The sequence below is a fragment of the Electrona antarctica genome, assembly GCF_951216825.1.
Source record: "Electrona antarctica genome assembly, chromosome: 24".
NCBI classification, from domain to species: Eukaryota; Metazoa; Chordata; class Actinopteri; order Myctophiformes; family Myctophidae; genus Electrona; species Electrona antarctica.
In genome coordinates, this window is record NC_136803.1 from 2,823,017 (window position 1) to 2,847,756 (window position 24,740).

At 45.8% G+C, this 24,740-nt stretch overlaps 1 protein-coding gene across 1 annotated transcript in view; it reads left to right on the forward strand.

Moving 5' to 3' along the window:
* Positions 1 to 2,067: 2,067 nt before the first annotated feature.
* Positions 2,068 to 24,740, forward strand: part of LOC306917175 (uncharacterized protein) — a gene marked incomplete at both ends in the record, with an annotated part of 32,417 nt that continues 9,744 nt past the window's right edge. Inside the window, 10 exons of the mRNA XM_079495308.1 lie at positions 2,068 to 2,133; positions 6,218 to 6,283; positions 7,200 to 7,308; positions 8,439 to 8,609; positions 9,086 to 9,166; positions 10,360 to 11,520; positions 13,895 to 14,284; positions 20,555 to 20,629; positions 22,276 to 22,353; positions 23,746 to 23,823. Of these exons, the coding sequence (XP_079351434.1) occupies positions 2,068 to 2,133; positions 6,218 to 6,283; positions 7,200 to 7,308; positions 8,439 to 8,609; positions 9,086 to 9,166; positions 10,360 to 11,520; positions 13,895 to 14,284; positions 20,555 to 20,629; positions 22,276 to 22,353; positions 23,746 to 23,823 (2,275 nt within the window). The remainder of the gene's footprint in view (positions 2,134 to 6,217; positions 6,284 to 7,199; positions 7,309 to 8,438; positions 8,610 to 9,085; positions 9,167 to 10,359; positions 11,521 to 13,894; positions 14,285 to 20,554; positions 20,630 to 22,275; positions 22,354 to 23,745; positions 23,824 to 24,740) is intronic.

Consider the following 24,740-nt stretch of genomic DNA (forward strand, 5'->3'; position numbering starts at 1 on the left):
ACATAACTATAACTAAATGCATTTGAAATTAAATAAAAGGGTTATTTTCAGGATTGAAATGCAAAAATGTCAAATAATTCAGGATTTCAATTCAAATAATAGCAAATATGCTGATCTACAAGCTCAAAACGCGCCGCAGTGCGACGCATTTTGAGCTTGTATCGGCTATTTTTGCTAGACAGTATGCAATGTGGCCCCTCTAGTGAGTGTGGAAATATAGTGGCCCTCTCCATCGTCAAAGTTGCCCACCCCTAGTTGCCCACTCCCAATCTTCCGCCGTAGTCTGAAAACCTACCTCTTCAGACTCCATCTGAGCCCGTAGCCCCTCCCCTAGCCTCGATGACCTTACAGGCGTACACAAAGGCTAAACTTATGTAACTTAGATAGCATTTTATGTAGACTTTTTTTAGGCCTAATAAAAGTTACAGGTATGGTATGTGTGATTGAAGTGTGAGATTACCATAATGAAAATAATCCTTAATCATATTCAAGGGCTTTAGGCACCCAGAGAGTGTATTAAGGAGAGTGAATAAATGGAACCAAATGAACCATAGCAGGTGCATTTGGTTCCATTTGTACTCTCAGAGTTAAGTTGACGTTGAGTTTACGCTATAAAAATAATACTGAGGCATTACATGGGGGTCAGTAGCCTATGCATGTCAAACTGCCATGTCTTTTCAAAGGGGTCTTGCCCTGAAAATGAATTAATTTTAAACTCTCAAGAGTTAAAGATCTATAAGGGTCCATTTGGTTACCAACTCTCCATCAATTGCATGGGGACCACCTGGAACCTCCTCAAGGACCACTGGTGGTCCCCGGACCACTGGTTGAGAACCACTGTTCTACATTCTATTCCAAGCTTAATTAATGAATGGACAAAAAAATGACGCAGACGGACTCGGACTCGGCCCCCAGCCTGGTGCCCTAGTCAGACGGACTCGGCCCCCAGCCTGGTGCCCTAGTCAGACGGACTCGGCCCCCAGCCTGGTGCCCTAGTCAGACGGACTCGGCCCCCAGCCTGGTGCCCTAGTCAGACGGACTCGGCCCCCAGCCTGGTGCCCTAGTCAACCTGGACTCGGCCCCGCCCCCAGCCTGGTGCCCTAGTCAACCTGGACTCGGCCCCCAGCCTGGTGCCCTAGTCAACCTGGACTCGGCCCCGCCCCCAGCCTGGTGCCCTAGTCAAAATATGGCCCTTGAGGAAAATGAATTGGGGAAGACTATATAGTAGATATGCATAGTTTCATTATATAGATATTCCACTGTTATCTTCCTAACTTATGTATATGATTCATGATGACTATTTATTGTATGTATGTGATGTATTACCATGCCTTTGTTCTTGCTTACTGTAAATCGCTCTGGATTAAGAGTGTCTGATAAATGGCTACATTGTAAATTGTAATGGCATTCAATGTTTGTATAAACACAATGTTTGTGTTAACATAATTTTTGTGTTTACCCAAACCTGGACAAAGCTGGACACATAGGAGGGGCCAGCGCCCCTCAAAACAAATAGAAAGGCCTCCTCAGTTGTTTGTGTGTCTCATCTAATCTGTTCTCTTCTATTTTCATCTCCAGCATAAAGCTCCAGGCAGAGCTAAAGGTGAGCTGATAATGTCTTATGAACTGATTAATGACTCTATGAATAGATGTCTTATAAACTGATTATTGACTCTATGAATAGATGTCTTATAAACTGATTAATGACTATGAATAGATGTCTTATAAACTGATTATTGACTCTGAATAGATGTCTTATAAACTGATTATTGACTCTATGAATAGATGTCTTATAAACTGATTATTGACTATGAATAGATGTCTTATAAACTGATTAATGACTCTATGAATAGATGTCTTATAAACTGATTATTGACTCTATGAATAGATAGAAACTCAACAGAAATATTTTAAACAAAAACGTACAATATGTGGAAAAGTATCGTTTACGTTACTTCTGTGGCCTACTGGCAGTGCCCATACACACACACACACACGCGCGCGCGAACGCACGCACACACACAGTACTGTGTTTCTTATACAAGTCTTTTGTCTTTTCAGACCAGCATGGAGCTACAGCCGCTGACCCACCAATGTCAAGTTCAACGTCTACAAGACCAGGAGCAGCTGAAGGTGAGCTGACTGTGTGTGTGTGTGTGTGGGCACTGCCAGTAGGCCACAGAAGTAACGTAAACGATACTGTGTGTGTGTGTGTGTGCGTGTGTGCGTGCGTGCGTGCGTGCGTGCGTGCGTGCGTGCGTGCGTGCGTGCGTGCGTGCGTAAAGCTAAACAGAATCCAGGTCTGGTGAGTCGTGGGCGTGTGCACGAAACAAGCACGAGCGCAACAAATTAACAGGACCGCGCCCCACGTAAATACGCTTGCGTTGTCGCACCGCGACTGCTCCTCAGTGCTCCGCGCAAAATCACAGGTCTCATTGAAAATTAACTATAGGCGCATCGCTTCACGTTTGAAAGGCCCTTAAGATGCAGTTAGAATGGAGCTAGTTGTCTTCCTTCTTATGCGGTTATTTTAGTTTTCAAATTGTCTTATTATATTAACTAGACCTGTACGTGCCCGTCGCAGTCGCACACCGGCCTACTTGGGAACGATGCAACTTGGGAACCTAATGATATACGTTGTCATAGCACCCGTCAGCCCGTGTCCCACATGGAGATCTGTGCCTGCAAACTGAAAAGTGTATTTGGCAATCAATGGGCTCTATGCAGCCAACACTTCCTTGTTCAGTTTGGGCCACCAGAACGCTTCCGGTCGGCAGCCACTCATTCACTGTGAACGTACGGTCGTGATTTTGTAGGAATAAAGTTCAGTACTTTATACAACACTATTTCATTTGATAATGTGATGGCATCGTTTTTCATAGTTTGTATTATTTGTGTTGCGACGTTGACATGATGACATGAGTTAGAAACGTCTTAAATCTCCTGTTAAAAACGAGAGTTCTTCATGGATTTCTCCGGTGTTGCCATGTCCACTTGTTATTGGCTTCTTTTCATAGAGTAAGTAGTAGTAAGTAGCCTTGCCGAGCCATGAGGCCCATAGGGCAGGAACTTATCTCCTGTTTCTGTAGCGTGAGGCAGCTTGATGTACAAGTACACCCCCTGGACATGACGCTAGTATGTCACAGGGACTTACCCCCAATCCAACCCTCGATGCTGAGTGTCAAGCAGGGAGGCACTGGGTCCCATTTTTGGTATGACCCGGCCAGGGATTGAACCCCGACCTCCCAGTCTCAGGGCAGACACTCTAACCACAAGGCCACTGAGCTGGTTTTCATAGACCTGATTGATTATTTCTCTCACACAATCTGGCGACACTCCAGCTGTTATACACAGCAGTGTAACAACCGGTGTTGCCAGATTGTGTGAGAGAAATAAGCAATTAGGTCTATGAAAAGAAGCCACTCCACAAATGAGCTACTATAATACTTAATATTGATATACTAAGACTATAGGACATCGGCAGCTACTGGAGAATAGCAGATCTACAAGCTCACAATGCGTCGTTGTGAGCTTGTAGATCAGATATTTTCCAAAATAGTTTTTGTTTTATACAAATAAAAAACAAAACATTCAGATGGTGGTCCGTGTGCACAAATACATGGGGGTCCTTGGCTTTATGACAATGTTTGAGCAGAATCACAGGTTTAAACAACATTAGGGAACAAGCCTAAATAATTAGGCTGTCACGATTCTCGATATGAATCGAAAACAAATCGAAATTCACGTTCGATTCAGTGTATCGAAATCACCAGCCGACTCGCAATATTTCATTGCATGCGCGGCCGTCCGTTTATTTACCCCGGAACGTTTCTCACAAGACGAGTTTCAGCCTTTCAGCCTATCAGCGTCGGTCATTATATGCCGGTGCACAACCCAGCTTGTAGCCCAATGCGTTGCTATCATCCGAGCAGACAACAACACACCCAAATTCACCCAAAGGAAGAAGCCGTTTATATCGCTGTTTATATAGTATGGTTGTGTACAATAGCGGATTGAAGGGTTCTATATGGGGCTGCCTGGAGTCTGGACTGGCGCTGGCCTGCCCGCTATGGCTGCTTCGACATGTATCGCATCTAGACGACGACCGCAGCGCGAAGCTGTGTTCAGTGCGAGACATTAGGCAGCCAGCGTGGAGGCTGACGCCAGTCCAGTCCATGGAACCTCTCCCTGAAGCTGCTACATTTAGAACGCCGGGCACGCCGGAGTGAGCTCCTTTAGTGGGGCTTAATGTGAAACATGACTGTGAACCATGGCTAGTATAGGAGTTACCAGCTAGCGCCCCTCAAAAACAACTAGAGGCAAAAACAAAAAAAGCTACTGGCTAGCGCCCAGCCGCCCCTCAAAAACAATGTTTTATTGCTTATTCTTTTGTAGTCACTATTCATTGATTCACTGGCATACCTTTGAAAAAAAAAAATCTCACTGTTATATTGAATATTGATATGCGATTAAAATGTGATTCATTGAGATGAATTACTTATAAGGCCTCTAATTAGATTAACATGTCCCAGCCCTATTATTTACTTTTTATTTTATTTAGTTACTTAGAGTAGAGCTTAACAATAATGTCATCTATCTCATCATCTTAAAGAAACATCTCAAAATTATGTGAGGACATAAAACCCAAAGTTTATATTGTTGATGCTATTCGCATTCTCATTTGTTATTAGTCAATAAAAGTGACTTAATGCAGAGAAACAAGTGTTTTTCTTTACAAATCAAAAATATTAGCCTAAATTAATGATCGTACAGTGCTCTGTGCTGAAAATAGGAGGTTTTTAAAAATATCCATTGAATCGTATCGAAAATCGTATCGAATCGAATCGTGACCTTAACATCGAAAATTGAATTGAATCGTGGGTTAGGCGAATCGTGACAGCCCTACTATATAAGCATACACTTCAGAAACAAGCCCCGAAAAACGCAACCTAACCTGTCAATATTTTCAAGCAACTTTACAAAAAAACAAGACCAAAGTCGCTTATAAACAAGCGGACATGGTGTTACACAGATGCAATGAAGAAGAATCCTCACTCGGGTGCAACACATTTATTTTAGTTTTCAGGATAGGGGAATCTGTGAAACAGATTTAGATCACACATCAGTTTACATTCAGTGTCTCATTCAGTCTGTACTGCACTGATCTGATCTGAATACTACAACTTCCTTGAACACAGTATTTTCAATAAACACTGTTGCAATAAACTTAATACCTTAAGTGCCAAAACCTTCAGTTTAACATGCAGTAGGCTACATAACACAGCTTCAGCAGCAATCTTAGTCAATAGCACTTCTTATGTTGGTTGACTGAGAAATACAACAAGCACAACATTAGCTCCCAGAACACACTCTTAGAGAATAATGCAAATCTGCCATAAACAGACATTAATATTTTCAACATCTCCAAATAATCATAAAATACTCCAAAACTCTGTTACCAAGTCCAACTGCAAACATTATGTTGGTGATTGACAGAAATATCACAGTCCAAACTTAATCAACATGGCTGCTGTGTTGCAGTGTTAGCCTGATAAGTGCTGATGCTAAACACCAGGATAATCACAACTCACTCATCATAAAACACTCATCTCATATACTGAACTCATCTCTGCCCCATTTGCCCATTCATGCACACTTGGAAATGTACTCTTTGGTCATTATAGCAGCTCTTACCTGTGAAACAGATTTAGATCACACATCAGTTTACATTCAGTGTCTCATTCAGTCTATACTGCACTGATCTGATCTGAATACTACAACTTCCTGTTTAACGTGTGCAAGAAACCACATGTAACAAACTCACAAAGCCTCAAAGCGCCCTCTGCTGTCCTATTACTGTTACTGTGGTTAGGCACAAAACAGTGTTTAGGCATTCTTAACTGGGATTGAATGTCTGTACATTTTTAAATGGGGGGTGGCGCATTTATTGTAGGATAGTGTCCTGGTACTCACACATGCACCGTTTGTCATCCTCGAGCTGCCGTTCACACAGAGCCCAGCGGTAGAGTTCTCAACTAGATGACGTTCACACAGAGCCCAGCGGTAGAGTTCTCAACTAGATGACGTTCACACAGAGCCCAGCGGTAGAGTTCTCAACTTGATGACGTTCACACAGAGCCCAGCGGTAGAGTTCTCAACTTGATGACGTTCATACTGTGTTTCTTATACAAGTCTTTTGTCTTTTCTGACCCAACAGACCAGCATGGAGCCACAGCCGCTGACCCACCAATGTCAAGTTCAACGTCTACAGGAGCAGCTGAAGGTGAGCTGACTGTGTGTGTGTGTGTGTGTGTGTGTGTGTGTGTGTGTGAAAAAAAAGTTAAACAGAATCCAGGTCTGGTGAGTCGTGGGCGTGTGCACGAAACGAGCATGCGCACAACAAATTAACAGGACTGCGCCCCACGTCAATACGCTTGCGTTGTCGCACCGCGACTGCTCCCCAGTGCTCCGTGCAAAATTGCAGGTCTCATTGAAAATGAACTATAGGCGGCGCGTTATATCACTAAATTAACTATAGGCGCGTTATATCACTAAATTAACTATAGGCGCGTTATATCACTATATATATATATCACGTTATATCGCTTCACGTTTGAAAGGCCCTTAAGATGCAGTTATGGAGCTAGTTGTCTTCCTTCTAATGCGTGCATTTTAGTTTTCAAATTGTCTATTATATTAATAGTGTCCTGGTACTCACACATGCACCGTTTGTCATCCTCAAACTGCCATTCACACAGAGCCCAGCGGTAGAGTTCTCAACTAAACAAAAACACAACACAATACAATACAGATAAAAGAAAGACAGAGTGTAGTGTGCCAGCACACGACACCATGCGTTGATGCCATGTGTGCATATGTGCTAGCACCCAACACTATGTCCATACAAAAACACAATACAATACAGATAAAAGAAAGACAGAGTGTATAGTGTGCCAGCACACAACACCATGCGTTGATGCCATGTGTGCATATGTGCTAGCACCCAACACTATGTCCATACACACACACACAATACAATACAGTACACTACAGGGGACAGAACAACTACATAGTGAAGTGAATAATGACACCGGTGAGAATACTAAATAGTGCTGATAGTTACTCATGATTACAGATTACAGGTATAAAAAAAACGTTGATGGGTATAGGAACCTGTGTATGTGTGTGATGTCTGACAGCTGGCGACGCTCAGAGAGGGCAATGAGAACAGGAATTCGGAGCAACCTTCACCCCTTTGCTTCCAGGAGAAACGTAGCACCGTCTCTAGCTTACAGGCTAAGTCCTGTTGTACCCATACACGTGTCCACATGGCCCACCGGACACGACCACTATTATTCCAAAGAGGCCTAATCCCTGGGGAGGGGTCAATGGCAACAAGTGGCTACATTTTCGCTGTGTTTTTGTTCCCCCATGCAGCAGTGTTGTAGTGGGGAAGAGGAGCGCTTTGTTTTTGTTACCGGTTAAACGTCATTGAACCCCCTATAGAGCCGGAAATAGCCAAACCACAAGCTCACAACGTGTGGCGCTGTGGCAAGTTGTGAGTTTGTAGATGTGGACTACCATCCTGTGTGAACCTGACGTGGTGATACTCTTTTGCACATTAATGTCTAATCTCATGTACATACCTGCTGCTATGTGGAACTACCGAAGTGTCCCTTACTGTATGTCTCTAACCTCATACACTGTACCTGCTGGGAAAACAATTTATTTTAATTGTGGAATATTTATTAAACATTTTAACAACACAAATCTTGTATGGGGGTCCCTGGCACAAAACATTTTCAGATGGGGTCCATGGCCCAAAAAATGATACAGTATATCATTTTGAGTTTCAAATTACTACATTGCTGTATGTGAAATTTGTTCTCCCCATTTGACCCATCTCTTGGAGCGGTGAGCCGCAGCCGTGCCGCTCTCGGGAATCATTTGTGGTTGATTTAACCCCCCCAAACCAACCCTTGATGCTGAGTGCAAAGCAGGGAGGCATTGGGTCCCCTTTTTACAGTCTTTGGTATGGCCCGGCCCAATTTCAGGGCGGACACTCTAACCACAATGCCACTGAGCCGGTGGTATGAGATTCACAGCCTTACAGAACTCTTAACAGTGGTGATGTACATTGGGGCGACTGTGGCTCAAGAGGTAGAGCAGGTCGTCCAATGATCCATGGGTCGGCGGTTCGAATCCCGGCTCCTCCTGTCTACATGTCGAAGTGTCCTTGGGCAAGACACTGAACCCCAAATTGCTCCCGATGTGCTGGTTGGTACCTTGCATGGCTTCCGCCGCAATCGGTGTATGAATGTGTGTGAATGGGTGAATGTAATGCACAATCTATGTAAAGCGCCTTGGATAAAGGTGCTATATAAATGCACCATTTACCATTTTACATCTCTCTTATCTTGTGCTTGTGTGTGTTCCAGACGATGAAGTGGACCTGCAGCGCATCTCTACAGGCAGCGACGGGGGGCACTCGGGAGACGGGACGCCTCCGTCCAAACGCAAAGGCAAGTTCTCCAGCCTGGGGCGCATCTTCAAGCCCTGGAAATGGAGGAAGAAGAAGCCCAGCGACAAGTTTGCGGAAACTTCTATAGGTACGTCTGGCCAAGAATTCATTCATTCACACTGTGTGTGTGTGTGTGTGTGTGTGTGTGTGTGTGTGTGTGTGTGTGTGTGTGTGTGTGTGTGTGTGTGTGTGTGTGTGTGTCACATAATGAAGCAGGATAGAGGGGTGTATCCTGCTGTCACTCAGTAATGTGTCCATGAAATGTGACATAGATCACCCTTTTAACTTTAAAAGAGAACTCACTGTGTTTGTCAACAAAACATGGTCGTCGACTATCTTTTTTTCCACTAAATACAAAAAAACTAAATACAAACTAAGATATGATGACTAAAACTAAATACATTGGAAATGTGTCAGCAAATAAAAAGTAGACTAAAATGTTAGACAGGGACTAGTGGAGAAGAGATCCAGTAGAACTAAAACGGTCATTTCATGTTTGGTTGTGCACGTGCGTGGCGTGTGCAGTGTTTTCTTTTAATCCTTATCTTATGTCATCTCTTGCAGTTTTAGAGAGAAAGATCTCGGTGCGGAAAACCCGCAAAGAGCTAATTGAAAGAGGGGTGCTGAAAGAAATCCCTGAGAATGGTGGGTATATATACACTGTATTAATAGCAAGGTCGTTATTAATATGAAGTCATGTAATTGTGTACTGCAGGCAGTGGTGGACCAAGCACTCGACTCCAGTACTTGAGTCAATGTATACAGTTGGGTGCCACCGATATTGTCCCTTATCATTTGACCCATTTAGGCCTGACCTCAAAATTAAAAAAAATCCTTCTAAATCCTCCAGTTTTCTGAAATAAATATTTTCACGATTTTTCAAAAATAGCAGACCTACAAGCTCGTAGCGCGCCACTCTACGAGCTTGTAGATCTGCTATTTTTCAATAGCTAAATTATAACATAATGTTTAAAACACCAAAAGGGGTTTTGCGCAGATCACGCAAACCTCAGCAAAAAGAAAAGGACAATATCGATGGCCTCCAACTGTAGCTACTCCTGGTCAAGTATTACTCACAACTACAGGGGAAAGTTGCTCTGTCAAAGTTGTACTTGAGTTAAACCACTGGAGTATAGTTGCTTTAAAAATATTATACACTTATGTTAAGTATTCAAAAGTACAAATTACAGTAACAAACATTAGCCTTAGCGTGTAGCACTTGACCGAGCCTTGGCAACGTTATTCAGACTGAGGCTAGGTTCCATTGTTTACTTGGCATCCTAATAGTTCCTATAGTTTCAGTTTACAGATTATAACTTGATATTATTGTATGGTTTAGACTGATGCTACTGTACGTGCTTGATTTACCTATGATCCTAGATTGATGTATTTACCTGGCTTACTTTAAGTCTCTTATTGTAATCATTCACCACGTATAGGTCTGTCACGATCACACATTTAAGATGACTAATTGCGATTAATGATTTAATTGTGTTTTTTGCATTTAAAAACGTTACAATTTGTATTTCTATTTGCCTTTTAGGCTTCGTAATCATAAATTGCACAGGACAGATATGACAAATAGCCTAAATAACAAAGAAATCACTGACACATTTAATCATTTTTATTTTTTAATAATGATTTCTTTCCAAACAATTGTGAAAATAGTTTTCACAATTTCACAATAAAAGTAGTTGATCTACAAGCTTACAACATGCCACAAAGTGACATGTTGTAAGACAAATAATTGCGATTTGGCGATTATGTAATAATTGTTACAGGCCTAAATTGTAATCATCCACCACTGACTGCTGGTTTGTGTTTGATGGGGTTGGCAGAAAGCAACGAGGCGAACCACGCCAAATCCCAGGCCGTGAGGAATGGACACCCGGTGCCCATGGACGTTGACAGGGTTTCACAGTCGGGCGTGCGGCTGTCCAGGGGCGAGTCGGACATCAGGGCCAACCCCGCCTGGCTGCCCCAGCCGCACGGAGACGAGCGCCGTGGGAGCGGCGGACCCGCAGAATCGGACGGCCGGAGCAGGATGCCCTCCGACGCCTCGGGCCGCAACCGGGCTCCGCTGGACGTGGACTCTCACACCCGGCTTGCTGTCGACGCCGACAGGCGGAGCCGCCTGCCCTCGGACATGGACAGGAGAGGAGGGGGAGGGACTTTACCCAGGGGACATGCCCCCGAGGAGGGCAGACCGCCGCGGAGAGGAGGGGAGGACAGGAGGGAGCCCCGCGATGAAAGGGAGGACAGGGGAGGGAGGAAGGACGAACGAGAGGACGGTGAGAGGAGGGAACCGCGGCGAGATGACCGCGAGAGGGAGGACAACAGAGAGTTTAGGGAGAGGCGGGACAGGAGAGATGAGAGGGAGAAGAGAGACGATAGGACAGACAGAGAGGACAGGGAGCGGAGGGACAGAGACGAACGGGAGAGACGGGACAGAGAGGACAGGGACAGGCGGGACAAAGAGGACAAACGAGAGGACAGAGACAGGGAGGACAGGGAGCGGAAGACGGACAGGAGAGGGAACCGGGGAGAAAAAGAGGAGAAGGACAGAGAGGAGCGGGAGAGGAGAGAGGAAAGGGAGAGGAGGGACGGCAGGGGAGGAGGTGGAGAGAGGGAGGACAGAGACCGGGAGAGGAAAGAGAACCGAGGGGAAAAGGAGGAGAGGAAAGAGGAGAAGGACGACCGCGAGAGGAGGGACGGGAGAGGAGGAGGAGGAGGAGGAGGAGCAGAGCGGGAGGACAGGGAGCGGAGAGAGGATCAGCGGGACAGGCGGGAGGACAGGGAGCAGCGGCGGGAGGAGCGCGACAAGAGGGAGAAGGAGGAGGCGCGGCGGCCCGTTTCCGAGATGGACATGAGGCCCAGCCTGCAGAAGAGCTCCTCAGAGGACAACAAGAAGGTCCGCCCGGCCTCGGAGGCCGACCGCAGGTGCACCACGCTGCCTCGCTACTCAACTCCTCCCACCGAGGAGCACCGGGGACGTGCAGGTAAGACGTTCACCGCACGGTCGACAATACACCTACTGTACCTAGGGCTTAGACCATTTGGCACCAACAACACTGACATGTTCACCTTCTCCATTCTAATGCTTGGTTTGAACTGCAGCAGATCGTCTTGACCATGTGTGAAAACTGTGAATGCACGAATGCATCGAGTTGCTGCCATGTTATGCGGCTGATTAGAAATGTATCGCAAAAGTAGCGAATTCACAAGCTTCCACCATGCGTTTCAACCTTGCCGATCTGCTACTTTAGCTAAACTAACAGTTTTGGATTTTTTTTCCCCTTCTAAAATAGCTGATCTACAAGATCACAACACACCATAATGGAACACGTTGTCAGCTTGTAGATTGACTGTTTTAGAGAGAGAGAGAGAGAGATTGATTGATTGATTGAAGTATGTATTAACAGTTTGCAGAATAGGTACATTTCAAGCACAACTCAATACAAAAACTGTTAATTGTGGACGATACCATAAAGCATTACACTTGTTTACAATAGGGTCCACCATTTTCAATTCATCAGCGGGAGAGAAGCAGAATTTGTTTTCAATTCATCAGTGAGAGAGAGAGAGAGAGAAGCAGAAAATTGAATTAGGGCCGAAGTGGTTGACATGACCTTTGGATTTCTAGGCTCGCTCGTTAGCTAATTAAGAGCTGATTCTCTTGATAGATTATGTTGTTTCCCAGGGCAGCGGATATAAACAGGAAGTTTATAAAGGTTACAACGGTCAGGAACAGTGCCGTTATTGTTTACACAATTAAACCCTTTACGTGTACTGTAGTCAGCAATGATCTTTCTGCCTGCAGTATCCACCCCCAACGATGTTTACTTCAATTCTTCCACTGGGCCTTGGCAGAAATATACAATTTAATGCTGTTTAAATCTCATAGCACCAATGTCAATAGCCTACTCTATATACATGATTTAGATCTGCCACTGAAATGTCCCCAAGCTCGGAGTTTCTCCGCTAATTGCATCGGGTCACGTCAGTGATGGTGGAGAAATGAGCATTGAGCCAGTCATTGATCACAACACTGTCTCAGCCACTGGTATAATCACCAGTCCCATCCCATGCCAAGAATACAATGTCACACGCTAGGGCATTAAGCAACTAGTCGACTAGTTTACTAGTCGACTAGTAAATCCACTAGTCGACCTTGCTGGTACTAGTCGACTAGTTGATAAGAAAAAAAAAAAAAAAAAAAGTTCATTTTTTATTTATTTATTTATTTTTTACCGATTTTGTAGGCCTCAATATCAGGTAGATTATAGTTATAGTCACCAATGTACACAGTTTTTTTAATGTACAAATATTTATTTCCAAAAAAAAATGAACTGTTTTTTTTCCTTTTTTTTTTAAACATAAAAGGTGGTTTAACAACTAGTCGACTAGTAAACTAGGCAACTAGTCAACTAGTAAAAATGACTAGAAGTGAATGCCCTATCACACGCCCCTAAGGGATGGATAATCATACTTCAGAGTCTAGAGCGGGTTAATTTATTTCATGTAGTGAAAGCTTAAAACGAGATGGAAACGGACAATTAACGGACCGTGGTTCTCAAAAGTGGGCGTGCAGGGACACCCATGGGAGCTTGAACAGGGTTCCAGGGTCCTCAGGACAAAAGAGGCTATTTTCACCATTTTTTTTAATATTATGGGGGGGGGGGCCCTGCCACAAAATCTTTTTCAAATAGTAGTCCGTGGCCAAATACATAATTGGGCTTCCTTTTGACATGAACAAAGCTTGAGATCCGCTGATTTTAAAATGCCGTTGTGCCATTCAGTCAAAGACCTCAAACGGCAGACTCTTATGAGAAGGGTTTATGTCATGCAGTGGGATAGCTCCCAGGCTGTGAGTCACTGACGGAACAGCAGGAGATAGAAACACACGCGTAGAAGATCAGACAAACCTTCTACTGTACTGTGAGATCCTAGTTTGTGCTTTCACTGCTATCAAAGGCACCAGAATGACAGCTTTACCCTCGTCTTTAAGCTCTGAAAAAAGCTGCTTATTCATACACGGTTAAGCTCAGCTCTGTGTGTTCTGCATTTCTTTGCACTTTTAAAACGTTCCGGTTTGTGCTTCTTGCTCCTTAGAGCTCTGATAAAATTATGGATATTTAGGAGCCAAATGGACCGTTACTGTCACCGCTGAGAGCGTACAGATGGAACCAAATGCACTTATTATCTTGGTCTCAGTCCAAGCTATAAAAAGCTTGTATGAAATGGGGGTCCCTTGTCTAATGCATTTCAAACCTAGGGGTCCTTGAAAGAAACAAGTTTCAGAATCACTACCTTACAGAGCCAGTGGAATCCTTACGTTGTTGTGATCTTCTTTGCGTGTGTGTGTGTGTACAGAATCCACTGGCGTCCGCTTCGCCCCGACCCCCGACTCCGACGACACAGCACTGCCGCCACAGCAGCGGGACTCCCTGCGGGAGCCTCCTCCCCCGGCCAAGCAGGCCATGATGCCCCCAAAATGGATGACGGACCCTCCCTCCGAGCCGGCCGCCCCCAACAACCCCCCGTCGTCGTCGTCGTCGTCCTCCTCCTCCTCCTCCTCGTCTTCGTCCTCGGCGCCGATAGCGGTGGCCAAGCCCCCGAGGACAGTGTCCCTGATCAGCGAGGACCCCCCACCGCGACCCGCAGCCGGCTCGGAGACTCCGCCCCCCGTCCCTCCCCACGCCAAGCAGCCCCCCGTGCCGCCGCCCAAGCCCACCAACCGCTTCAGAAACCCCGCTGTGCTCGGTGAGTTGTCCATATTTTCTTTTTTATTATATTTTTCTTTTTTAAATATATATATTTTTTGGCTTTCGCCTTTATTTTATATTTTTTATGGAGGGACAGAGAGTAGGCTGACAGGAAATGGGGTGACATGCAGTAAAAGCCGTCGGGATCGGGAGTCGAACTCGCAGCACACTGCCAGACTGGATTACCAGCCAAGGTGCCTGGACTGAAAATGTTTTATTTCATTTATTTTCTTTGATTTGACGTGTATTTCTTAACCGGTGAAGTCCCTTTTAGATATGAGATCTCTCTTTTTTTTACAGGGCAGGACATGTTTAGCGTAGCACCTGTACAAAAAGCTTACAACTTCCAAAAAATATAAACAAACACATACTTAAAATAGAAACATTTAAAATAATACAGCGCAGGCCATACTCTTTTCTTCTGGAAGGGCGGTCACAGAACTTTTCCTCAGAAGCCTTGCACATCCTCCAGATGTCCTGATTCACCAAACTATAGTTGATGACAGAAGGTTGGCCTTTAGTTTGATGAAGATGCCCAGGTGCAATACAAGCAAAAACATATACATATGTATGTGTTCATGTATATGTACCTGATGAAGATGGAATCAGATCAAAATGTTGACAAGCAATAGCACCACAGGGGGGCCTTTTCAGAATCGCCAGTGTGCAGACTGTTCTACATTTTGGCCTTTAGTTTACCACTCAGAATCCCCAGCATCCATGTCCTGGATGCGTGTAGATTCACGTTTAATGTAGGGTTGACAGTCATAGTAATGCTCTGGGTTGTTCTATATATAAATAGGACTTCAGTCAAGACCGGCATATGTTGCATTATGATTGAAGCTTCTATAGCAATATGTACGTATGTACTTAACAGAATGCAGACATGTGTTCAGCAGTATGGCTTGGTTTGTTGGAGGAGACAGCTGGCTTGCACACAGAAATGAAGGCAGGGAAATGTTTGTTGCCAGATTTTGTGAAAGAAACTGAGCCCAAAAGAAGTGACAACGGTCGCATGATATCAAACACAGGGGTCCCCCCCAGCAAAATTACTTTTACCACGTTCACTTTAAGAGAAGGAGTTTGCCCAGTCAATACACACACTTTAGTATCATTAGCACAAGCACACACTGTTTACCTCTCGCCATAAACGTTTACATGTCGGGAGCGACGCAGTACAAAGTCACAAATTACATCCACCATGGACAGCTCTCCTGGATTCCGACTTATGGAGGTTTGAAATCCTGCTCGTAACCGAGGCAAACGGACATCAGATTTAACATCCCATAGCTGGTGGTGACTGAGGCGTTGCATAGCAACCGGATCCGTGTTAAAAGCTGCTGTGGGGGTCAACCATTATATACACAGAGTATACGTTGGGGTCCGTATATAGCAAATGGCAAATAATTAATGTGGGGGCCTGCCGACAAATCCAATAATTTGGGGGGGGTCTGACAAGCCCAAATAACCATCTACACTTTAAAAACAAACCCCCCCCAAAAAAGCAACTCACGACCAATATTTACAAGCAACCTCAGACCGCGGTCATGGCAACAACACTGGCTGCTGGCACAGAGACGTGAAGGCAGGGACGTTTGTGCACAGTCACACAACCGTATGCAAGTTAAGCACAGCAACGCTGTAATTTCAGCTACTTAGGAACATCTGTCAGCAAGCCTTCCCCGCATGGCACATATACGGAGAATGACAATTACAGAAAAAACAACATGCTTCAGGGTGTTAATTCTGTGGAATTATACCTCACGTTTGCCAAACTGCAGTTATTCGCATTTTCGCAAAGATGCAGTGCAGTCAGCAACACCAATGAAGTTCCAACCCCAAATATTGTAATTTTTGTCCAGAATTTGTAAGTATAAACACTGACTTCGAGGTTGTTTTGTTTTTGTTTGAATTTTCAAAGTTTTCAGCCTCAATTGAAACACTACAACTGTTGGTTGGCCGACGGATTAGTTGCAGAATCAACGTTATCATCACATCACAGGCTTACGGGTGTAAAGAAGGGTCTGGAATATTTATTTCGTACAAGCACCAGTCATCCATTCTCGAATATCCATAATTGTGCATGGATTTGGCACCTTCATTTCTATAGTAAAAAGCAGAAGTCGTACATTCTTATACAGTAACCTTTTTAATACATTACTTGAGCCTCAAGTAATGTGAGCCTGCCATAATTACATAATCACAGTAATCCTTAATCATATTCCATCATATTCAAGGGCTTTTGGATAGAAATGAGACAGACTCAGACCCGCTGATGGTTCTTGACGTGTGTTAATGCATCAAGGAAGGTAATTATGTTTCTGCACTGTCAAATGGCCAGCGCTTGTGTAGAGTGTACATATGATAATAGCTTGGGAGGGGCCAGTCTGGCCCCCGGCCCATTGGGTTTCTGACAATGTTGGCCCCCTGAACAATTTAGTTGAGTATCCCTGTAGTAGTTGTTGAAATTACTTTGATTGAAAGGTTTTTAATACAAATAGTTCCAATGGCATTCTAAAGGTAAGGTTGTGAGTATCGGTGTTGTGAGGATGAGGGGGTACTTGGAAATAGTTCTCCCCTCCGAGGGGTGCCTGGGCCAAAAACGTTTGAGAACCCCTGGTTTAGGGAACAGAAACATAGCACCCAGGGGCTCCTGGCACGGTGTTTCCCATATCACAGATTGGTGTGTTTTTTTTTGTTTTGTCACATTCCTCAGCCAATAATCCAATATGTGACAAATAAAAGTTGACAGGAGCAAAACCACATTTAAAACATTGACGTTGAACCTGGGACTTGTTTTTGAGAGTTGTTTTTGAGTTTAAAGTATAATTTTTTAATATAGTTTTGCATTGGTCTCGTACACCGCAGATATTGAATTTTTGGCCCAGGAATAACACAAAAACAGACAAACAAACAAACACAAAAAACTTGTGGGTGAAAAAAGGAAAATAGTAATTTTGGGGCGTGAAGTATTCCTCCAAGAGAGACAGATACAGAGAGAGGGAAGACCGAGAGAGATCTGAGAAAGACCAACAGAGAGAGAGAAGGCAGGCATGCTCTGGCTTGTCTCAAACCGTGTTTTGTGCAGCGATGGCACCCCTCCTCGCCCCAGTTCATGAGTCACACTTCACAGCGTATGAAATGAACCGTGTGTGTGTGTGTGTGTGTGTGTGTGTGTGTGTGTGTGTGTGTGTGTGTGTGTGTGTGTGTGTGTGTGTGTGTGTGTGTGTGTGTGTGTGTGTGTGTGTGTGTGTGTGTGTGTGTGTGTGTGTGTGTGTGTGTGTGTGTGTGTGTGTGTGTGTGTGTCCTTTAACCCCCCTGTCTGATGTCCTTGTTTACATCCTTGTGCGCTCTTCTCATGCACAAAACCCGACTCCCCCCCCCCCCCCCCCCCAACAAACACACACAGTTCACACAGTGTGCCGCTCACACATTTCCAAAGCATTTTGTCATCAGGTGCCCTTCCCATAGATACAGTCTGCATTCCCATGTGGACAATTATGAAAGCTGTGATATATTTTGTTTCAAGCCGAAAACAGCCAATCTACAAGCTCACAACACGTTGCGCTGTGAGTCTGCAACGCCCTGTGAGCTGGTAGATTGGCTGTTTTGGGTGCGCAACACCGGCGCCCAACTTGGTATAAATCTCGGGCTTGAGAGCTCAGCTCATTGGCTCCCTGACTGCCTCGGAGATGCTTTCTGTGTATGCCACAGGGAAGGACCTGTGTTTTTCTGCGTTGTGTAATGCTCTCCTAGGATCACACACTGTGCTGGTACAGTACATTGCAATCTGAGCAGCAGGCTGTGGGACCACAGCTGCCTTGGTCTCTCGGTTTGTATCGACCGAGACTGATGTGTCGGTGTTTAAAATGTATTGACTCCGCAGGCCGGGCAGTATTTGATTACGTTTAGTTTTGAAGTGTTATCCAATCATCTACTGCATAATGTTGTACGCCGCTGCTTGTGTTTACACCACAGCAGAATGTAAAGGTGGGTTAAGGTTCTGCAGCCCAAGAGCTTTAAAACTCTGTAACATTTGTATTAAGTAGAACATAGTAGAACAATAGCTCTGAGGTTTCAAATCTATTGCTCTGCAACTTGTTATTCAGGTCATCAGTAGCTCAATGAGGTAGAGCGGCCACTTGGGAAATCGGAAGGTTCCCTGTTCGATCCTCGGTCTTCCTGGCTTAGAGTGCAAGTGTCTTTGATAGGGATTCAATGATAACAAAACACGCAAGATAACGATATCACGATAAAATGTCCACAACATTTAAAATAAATGATGTTCAAAATGTTCATGTATTATGACATGGTCAGGATAAATAAAGTCCAATGTATATTCATTTAAGGCGGCCGTAAAAGGTTCGGCTGGGTCCAGGCGACAATGTGATGTCCTTCAGGGACTCTGTTGCTGCTGAGATGTTGTACTTGTAACCACCACCAGAATCCAGTTCAGCTGTTCCGCATTGTTTTCCTCATCCATTCAGCCTGGCGTCTAGTTCATTTTGTCAGCACTAGCAGGTGAAAAGCTAGGGTAGTTTGTAAGAGACCTCTGAAGTCCCGTGACCATTCATAAACACAACCTGTCACTGAAAGGGAAAAACTCCACATGCGCCCGTCACAAATTCCCCACAGTGCGTTGTGGTCGCAGTATCCAGGTATTAATTTAACCACCTGTTCCACTTGCAGCCCACACACTGCTTTAGTGAGGCTCCACTCGCCACCATCAGCGCATGTTATTTTTGGGGGGTGGCTTCGGGAGCTCAAACGAACCGAGCTCACGTGGTGTGTGTGTGTGTGTGTGTGTGTGTGTGTGTGTGTGTGTGTGTGTGTGTGTGTGTGTGTGTGTGTGTGTGTGTGTGTGTGTGTGTGTGTGTGTGTGTGTGTGTGTGTGTGTGTGTGTGTGTGTGTGTGTGTGTGTGTGTGTGTGTGTGTGTGTGTGTGTGTGTGTGTGCACATGCACATGCACATGCACATGCACATGCACATGCACATGCACGTGTGAGGCAAGGATCAGCCTATAATCCTGTCCCAACATACATGTTGCCCTTGAATCTCCTCCAGGTCTGCTCTAGAGCAGCGCAACAACGCAAGCGTAAAAAAAAGCTAAACAGAACGTGAACAAATTAACAGGACTGCGCCCCACGTAAATACGCTTGCTCCCCAGTGCTCCGTGCAAAATTGCAGGTCTCATTGAAAATGAACTATAGGCGCGTTATATCACTAAATGAACTATAGGCGCGTTATATCACTAAATGAACTATAGGCGCGTTATATCACTATATATATATATAGTGATATATATCGCTTCACGTTTGAAAGGCCCTTAAGATGCAGTTATGGAGCTAGTTGTATTCCTTCTAATGTGGGCATTTTAGTTTTCAAATTGTCTATTATATTAATAGTGTATCCTGGTACTCACACATGCACCGTTTGTCATCCTCGAGCTGCCGTTCACACAGAGCCCAGTGGTAGAGTTCTCAACTAGATGCCGTTTACACAGAGCCCAGTGGTAGAGTTCTCAACTAGATGCCGTTCACACAGAGCCCAGTGGTAGAGTTCTCAACTAGATGCCGTTCACACAGAGCCCAGTGGTAGAGTTCTCAACTAGATGCCGTTCACACAGAGCCCAGCGGTAGAGTTCTCAACTAGATGCCGTTTACACAGAGCCCAGCGGTAGAGTTCTCAACTAGATGACGTTCACACAGAGCCCAGCGGTAGAGTTCTCAACTAGATGACGTTCACACAGAGCCCAGCGGTAGAGTTCTCAACTAGATGCCGTTCACACAGAGCCCAGCGGTAGAGTTCTCAACTAGATGCCGTTCACACAGAGCCCAGCGGTAGAGTTCTCAACTAGATGACGTTCACACAGAGCCCAGCGGTAGAGTTCTCAACTAGATGACGTTCACACAGAGCCCAGCGGTAGAGTTCTGAACTAGATGACGTTCACACAGAGCCCAGTGGTAGAGTTCTCAACTAGATGACGTTCACACAGAGCCCAGCGGTAGAGTTCTCAACTAGATGACGTTCACACAGAGCCCAGCGGTAGAGTTCTCAACTAGATGCCGTTCACACAGAGCCCAGCGGTAGAGTTCTCAACGGGCCTGAAATATTTTAAAAAGTATAAAACATACAATATGTGAAAAAGTATCGCTCACGTTACTTCTGTGGCCTACTGGCAGTGTCCGTATGCAAGCGCACGTGCATGCGCACACGCACACACAGTGCTGCGTCTCTTATACAAGTCTTTTGTCTTTTCTGACAGCAGTTGTGTCAGAACAGCATGGAGCTACAGCCGCTGACCCACCGATGTCAAGTTCAACGTCTACAGGAGCAGCTGAAGGTGAGCTGACTGCGCGTGTGTGTGTGTGTGTGTGTGTGTGTGTGTGTGTGTGTGTGTGTGTGTGTGTGTGTGTGTGTGTGTGTGTGTGTGTGTGTGTGTGTGTGTGTGTGTGTGTGTGTGTGTGTGTGTGTGTGTGTGTGTGTGTGTGTGTGAGGCAAGGATCAGCCTATAATCCTGTCCCAACATACATGTTGGCCTTGAATCTCCTCCAGCGCAACAACGCAAGCGTAAAAAAAAGCTAAACAGAATCCAGGTCTTGTGAGTCGTGGGCGTGTGCACGAAACGAGCATGCGCACAACAAATTAACAGGACTGCGCCCCACGTCAATACTAGATGACGTTCACACAGAGCCCAGCGGTAGAGTTCTCAACTAGATGCCGTTCACACAGAGCCCAGCGGTAGAGTTCTCAACTAGATGACGTTCACACAGAGCCCAGCGGTAGAGTTCTCAACTAGATGACGTTCACACAGAGCCCAGTGGTAGAGTTCTCAACTAGATGACGTTCACACAGAGCCCAGCGGTAGAGTTCTCAACTAGATGACGTTCACAGAGAGCCCAGCGGTAGAGTTCTCAACTAGATGACGTTCACAGAGAGCCCAGCGGTAGAGTTCTCAACTAGATGACGTTCACAGTACAGAGCCCAGCGGTAGAGTTCTCAACTAGATGCCGTTCACACAGAGCCCAGCGGTAGAGTTCTCAACTAGATGCCGTTCACACAGAGCCCAGTGGTAGAGTTCTCAACTAGATGACGTTCACACAGAGCCCAGCGGTAGAGTTCTCAACTAGATGCCGTTCACACAGAGCCCAGCGGTAGAGTTCTCAACTAGATGACGTTCACACAGAGCCCAGCGGTAGAGTTCTCAACTAGATGCCGTTCACACAGAGCCCAGTGGTAGAGTTCTCAACTAGATGCCGTTCACACAGAGCCCAGTGGTAGAGTTCTCAACTAGATGCCGTTCACACAGAGCCCAGTGGTAGAGTTCTCAACTAGATGCCGTTCACACAGAGCCCAGTGGTAGAGTTCTCAACTAGATGCCGTTCACACAGAGCCCAGTGGTAGAGTTCTCAACTAGATGCCGTTCACACAGAGCCCAGTGGTAGAGTTCTCAACTAGATGCCGTTCACTCAGAGCCCAGTGGTAGAGTTCTCAACTAGATGCCGTTCACACAGAGCCCAGTGGTAGAGTTCTCAACTAGATGCCGTTCACACAGAGCCCAGTGGTAGAGTTCTCAACTAGATGCCGTTCACACAGAGCCCAGTGGTAGAGTTCTCAACTAGATGCCGTTCACACAGAGCCCAGTGGTAGAGTTCTCAACTAGATGCCGTTCACACAGAGCCCAGTGGTAGAGTTCTCAACTAGATGCCGTTCACACAGAGTCCAGTGGTAGAGTTCTCAACTAGATGCCGTTCACACAGAGCCCAGTGGTAGAGTTCTCAACTAGATGACGTTCACACAGAGCCCAGCGGTAGAGTTCTCAACGGGCCTGAAATATTTTAAAAAGTATAAAACATACAATATGTGAAAAAGTATCGCTCACGTTACTTCTGTGGCCTACTGGCAGTGTCCGTATGCAAGCGCACGTGCATGCGCACACGCACACACAGTGCTGCGTCTCTTATACAAGTCTTTTGTCTTTTCTGACAGCAGTTGTGTCAGAACAGCATGGAGCTACAGCCGCTGACCCACCGATGTCAAGTTCAACGTCTACAGGAGCAGCTGAAGGTGAGCTGACTGCGCGTGTGTGTGTGTGTGTGTGTGTGTGTGTGTGTGTGTGTGTGTGTGTGTGTGTGTGTGTGTGTGTGTGTGTGTGTGTGTGTGTGTGTGTGTGTGTGTGTGTGTGTGTGTGTGTGTGTGTGTGTGTGAGGCAAGGATCAGCCTATAATCCTGTCCCAACATACATGTTGGCCTTGAATCTCCTCCAGCGCAACAACGCAAGCGTAAAAAAAAGCTAAACAGAATCCAGGTCTGGTGAGTCGTGGGCGTGTGCACGAAACGAGCATGCGCACAACAAATTAACAGGACTGCGCCCCACGTCAATACGCTTGCGTTGTCGCACCGCGACTGCTCCCCAGTGCTCCGTGCAAAATTGCAGGTCTCATTGAAAATGAACTATAGGCGGCGCGTTATATCACTAAATTAACTATAGGCGCGTTATATCACTAAATTAACTATAGGCGCGTTATATCACTATATATATATATCACGTTATATCGCTTCACGTTTGAAAGGCCCTTAAGATGCAGTTATGGAGCTAGTTGTCTTCCTTCTAATGCGGGCATTTTAGTTTTCAAATTGTCTATTATATTAATAGTGTCCTGGTACTCACACATGCACCGTTTGTCATCCTCAAACTGCCATTCACACAGAGCCCAGCGGTAGAGTTCTCAACTAGATGCCGTTCACACAGAGCCCAGCGGTAGAGTTCTCAACTAGATGCCGTTCACACAGAGCCCAGCGGTAGAGTTCTCAACTAGATGCTGTTCACACAGAGCCCAGCGGTAGAGTTCTCAACTAGATGCCGTTCACACAGAGCCCAGCGGTAGAGTTCTCAACTAGATGCTGTTCACACAGAGCCCAGCGGTAGAGTTCTCAACTAGATGCTGTTCACACAGAGCCCAGCGGTAGAGTTCTCAACTAGATGACGTTTACACAGAGCCCAGCGGTAGAGTTCTCAACTAGATGCTGTTCACACAGAGCCCAGCGGTAGAGTTCTCAACTAGATGCTGTTCACACAGAGCCCAGCGGTAGAGTTCTCAACTAGATGACGTTCACACAGAGCCCAGCGGTAGAGTTCTCAACTAGATGACGTTCACACAGAGCTCAGCGGTAGAGTTCTCAACTAGATGCCGTTCACACAGAGCCCAGCGGTAGAGTTCTCAACTAGATGCCGTTCACACAGAGCCCAGCGGTAGAGTTCTCAACTAGATGACGTTCACAGTACAGAGCCCAGCGGTAGAGTTCTCAACTAGATGCCGTTCACACCGCACGCACGCACGCACGCACGCACGCACGCACGCACGCACGCACGCACGCACGCACGCACGCACGCACGCACACGCACACACACAGTACTGTGTTTCTTATACAAGTCTTTTGTCGTTTCTGACCCAACAGACCAGCATGGAGCCACAGCCGCTGACCCACCAATGTCAGGTTCAAGTTCAACGTCTACAAGAGCAAGAGTAGCTGAAGGTGAGCTGACTGCGTGCGTGCGTGCGTGCGTGCGTGCGTGCGTGTCGATACAGAAACGGGGCAGACATATCTGAATGGTAGAGAGGCCTTCTGGGAATCTAGAAGGTCTCCAGTTAATTCAGCCAGATTTAGAGTTTAACAACATTGTTAACAAACAGATTGAAATGTTAAATGTTTTAATGTGTTGCTGGTAGGGCTCAGCTCTGGTAGATCTCTTTCTCCTTAAGCTGTTTAAGAATTGCTTTGTTCATTACAGATGTGTCAGCCTAGAATCCTGTCCCAACATCGAGAGAGGCCAGACTTAATTTGCCTGGGGTGATATGCATTGAGAGGGGCGAGACCTAATCTGCCCCCTGGGGCGATATGCATTGAGAGGGGCCAGACTTAATCTGCCTGGGGCGATATGCATTGAGAGGGGCCAGACTTAATCTTCCCCCTGGGGCAATATGCATTGAGAGGGGCCAGACTTAATCTTCCTGGGGCGATATGCATTGAGAGGGGCCAGACTTAATCTGCCTGGGGCGATATGCATTGAGAGGGGCCAGACTTAATCTGCCCCTGGGGCAATATGCATTGAGAGGGGCCAGATTGAATCTGTCTGGGGCAATATGCATTGAGAGGGGCCAGACTTAATCTGCCCCCTAATATGCATTGAGAGAGGCCAGACTTAATCTTCCCCCTGGGGCAATATGCATTGAAAGGGGCCAGACTTAATCTGCCCCCTGGGGCAATATGCATTGAGAGGGGCCAGACTTAATCTGCCCCCTAATATGCATTGAGAGAGGCCAGGCTTAATCTTCCCCCTGGGGCAATATGCATTGAGAGGGGCCAGACTTAATCTGCCCCCTGGGGCAATATGCATTGGGAGGGGCCAGACTTAATCTGCGCTGTTTGTGCACCCGCTTGCATGTGGAGGG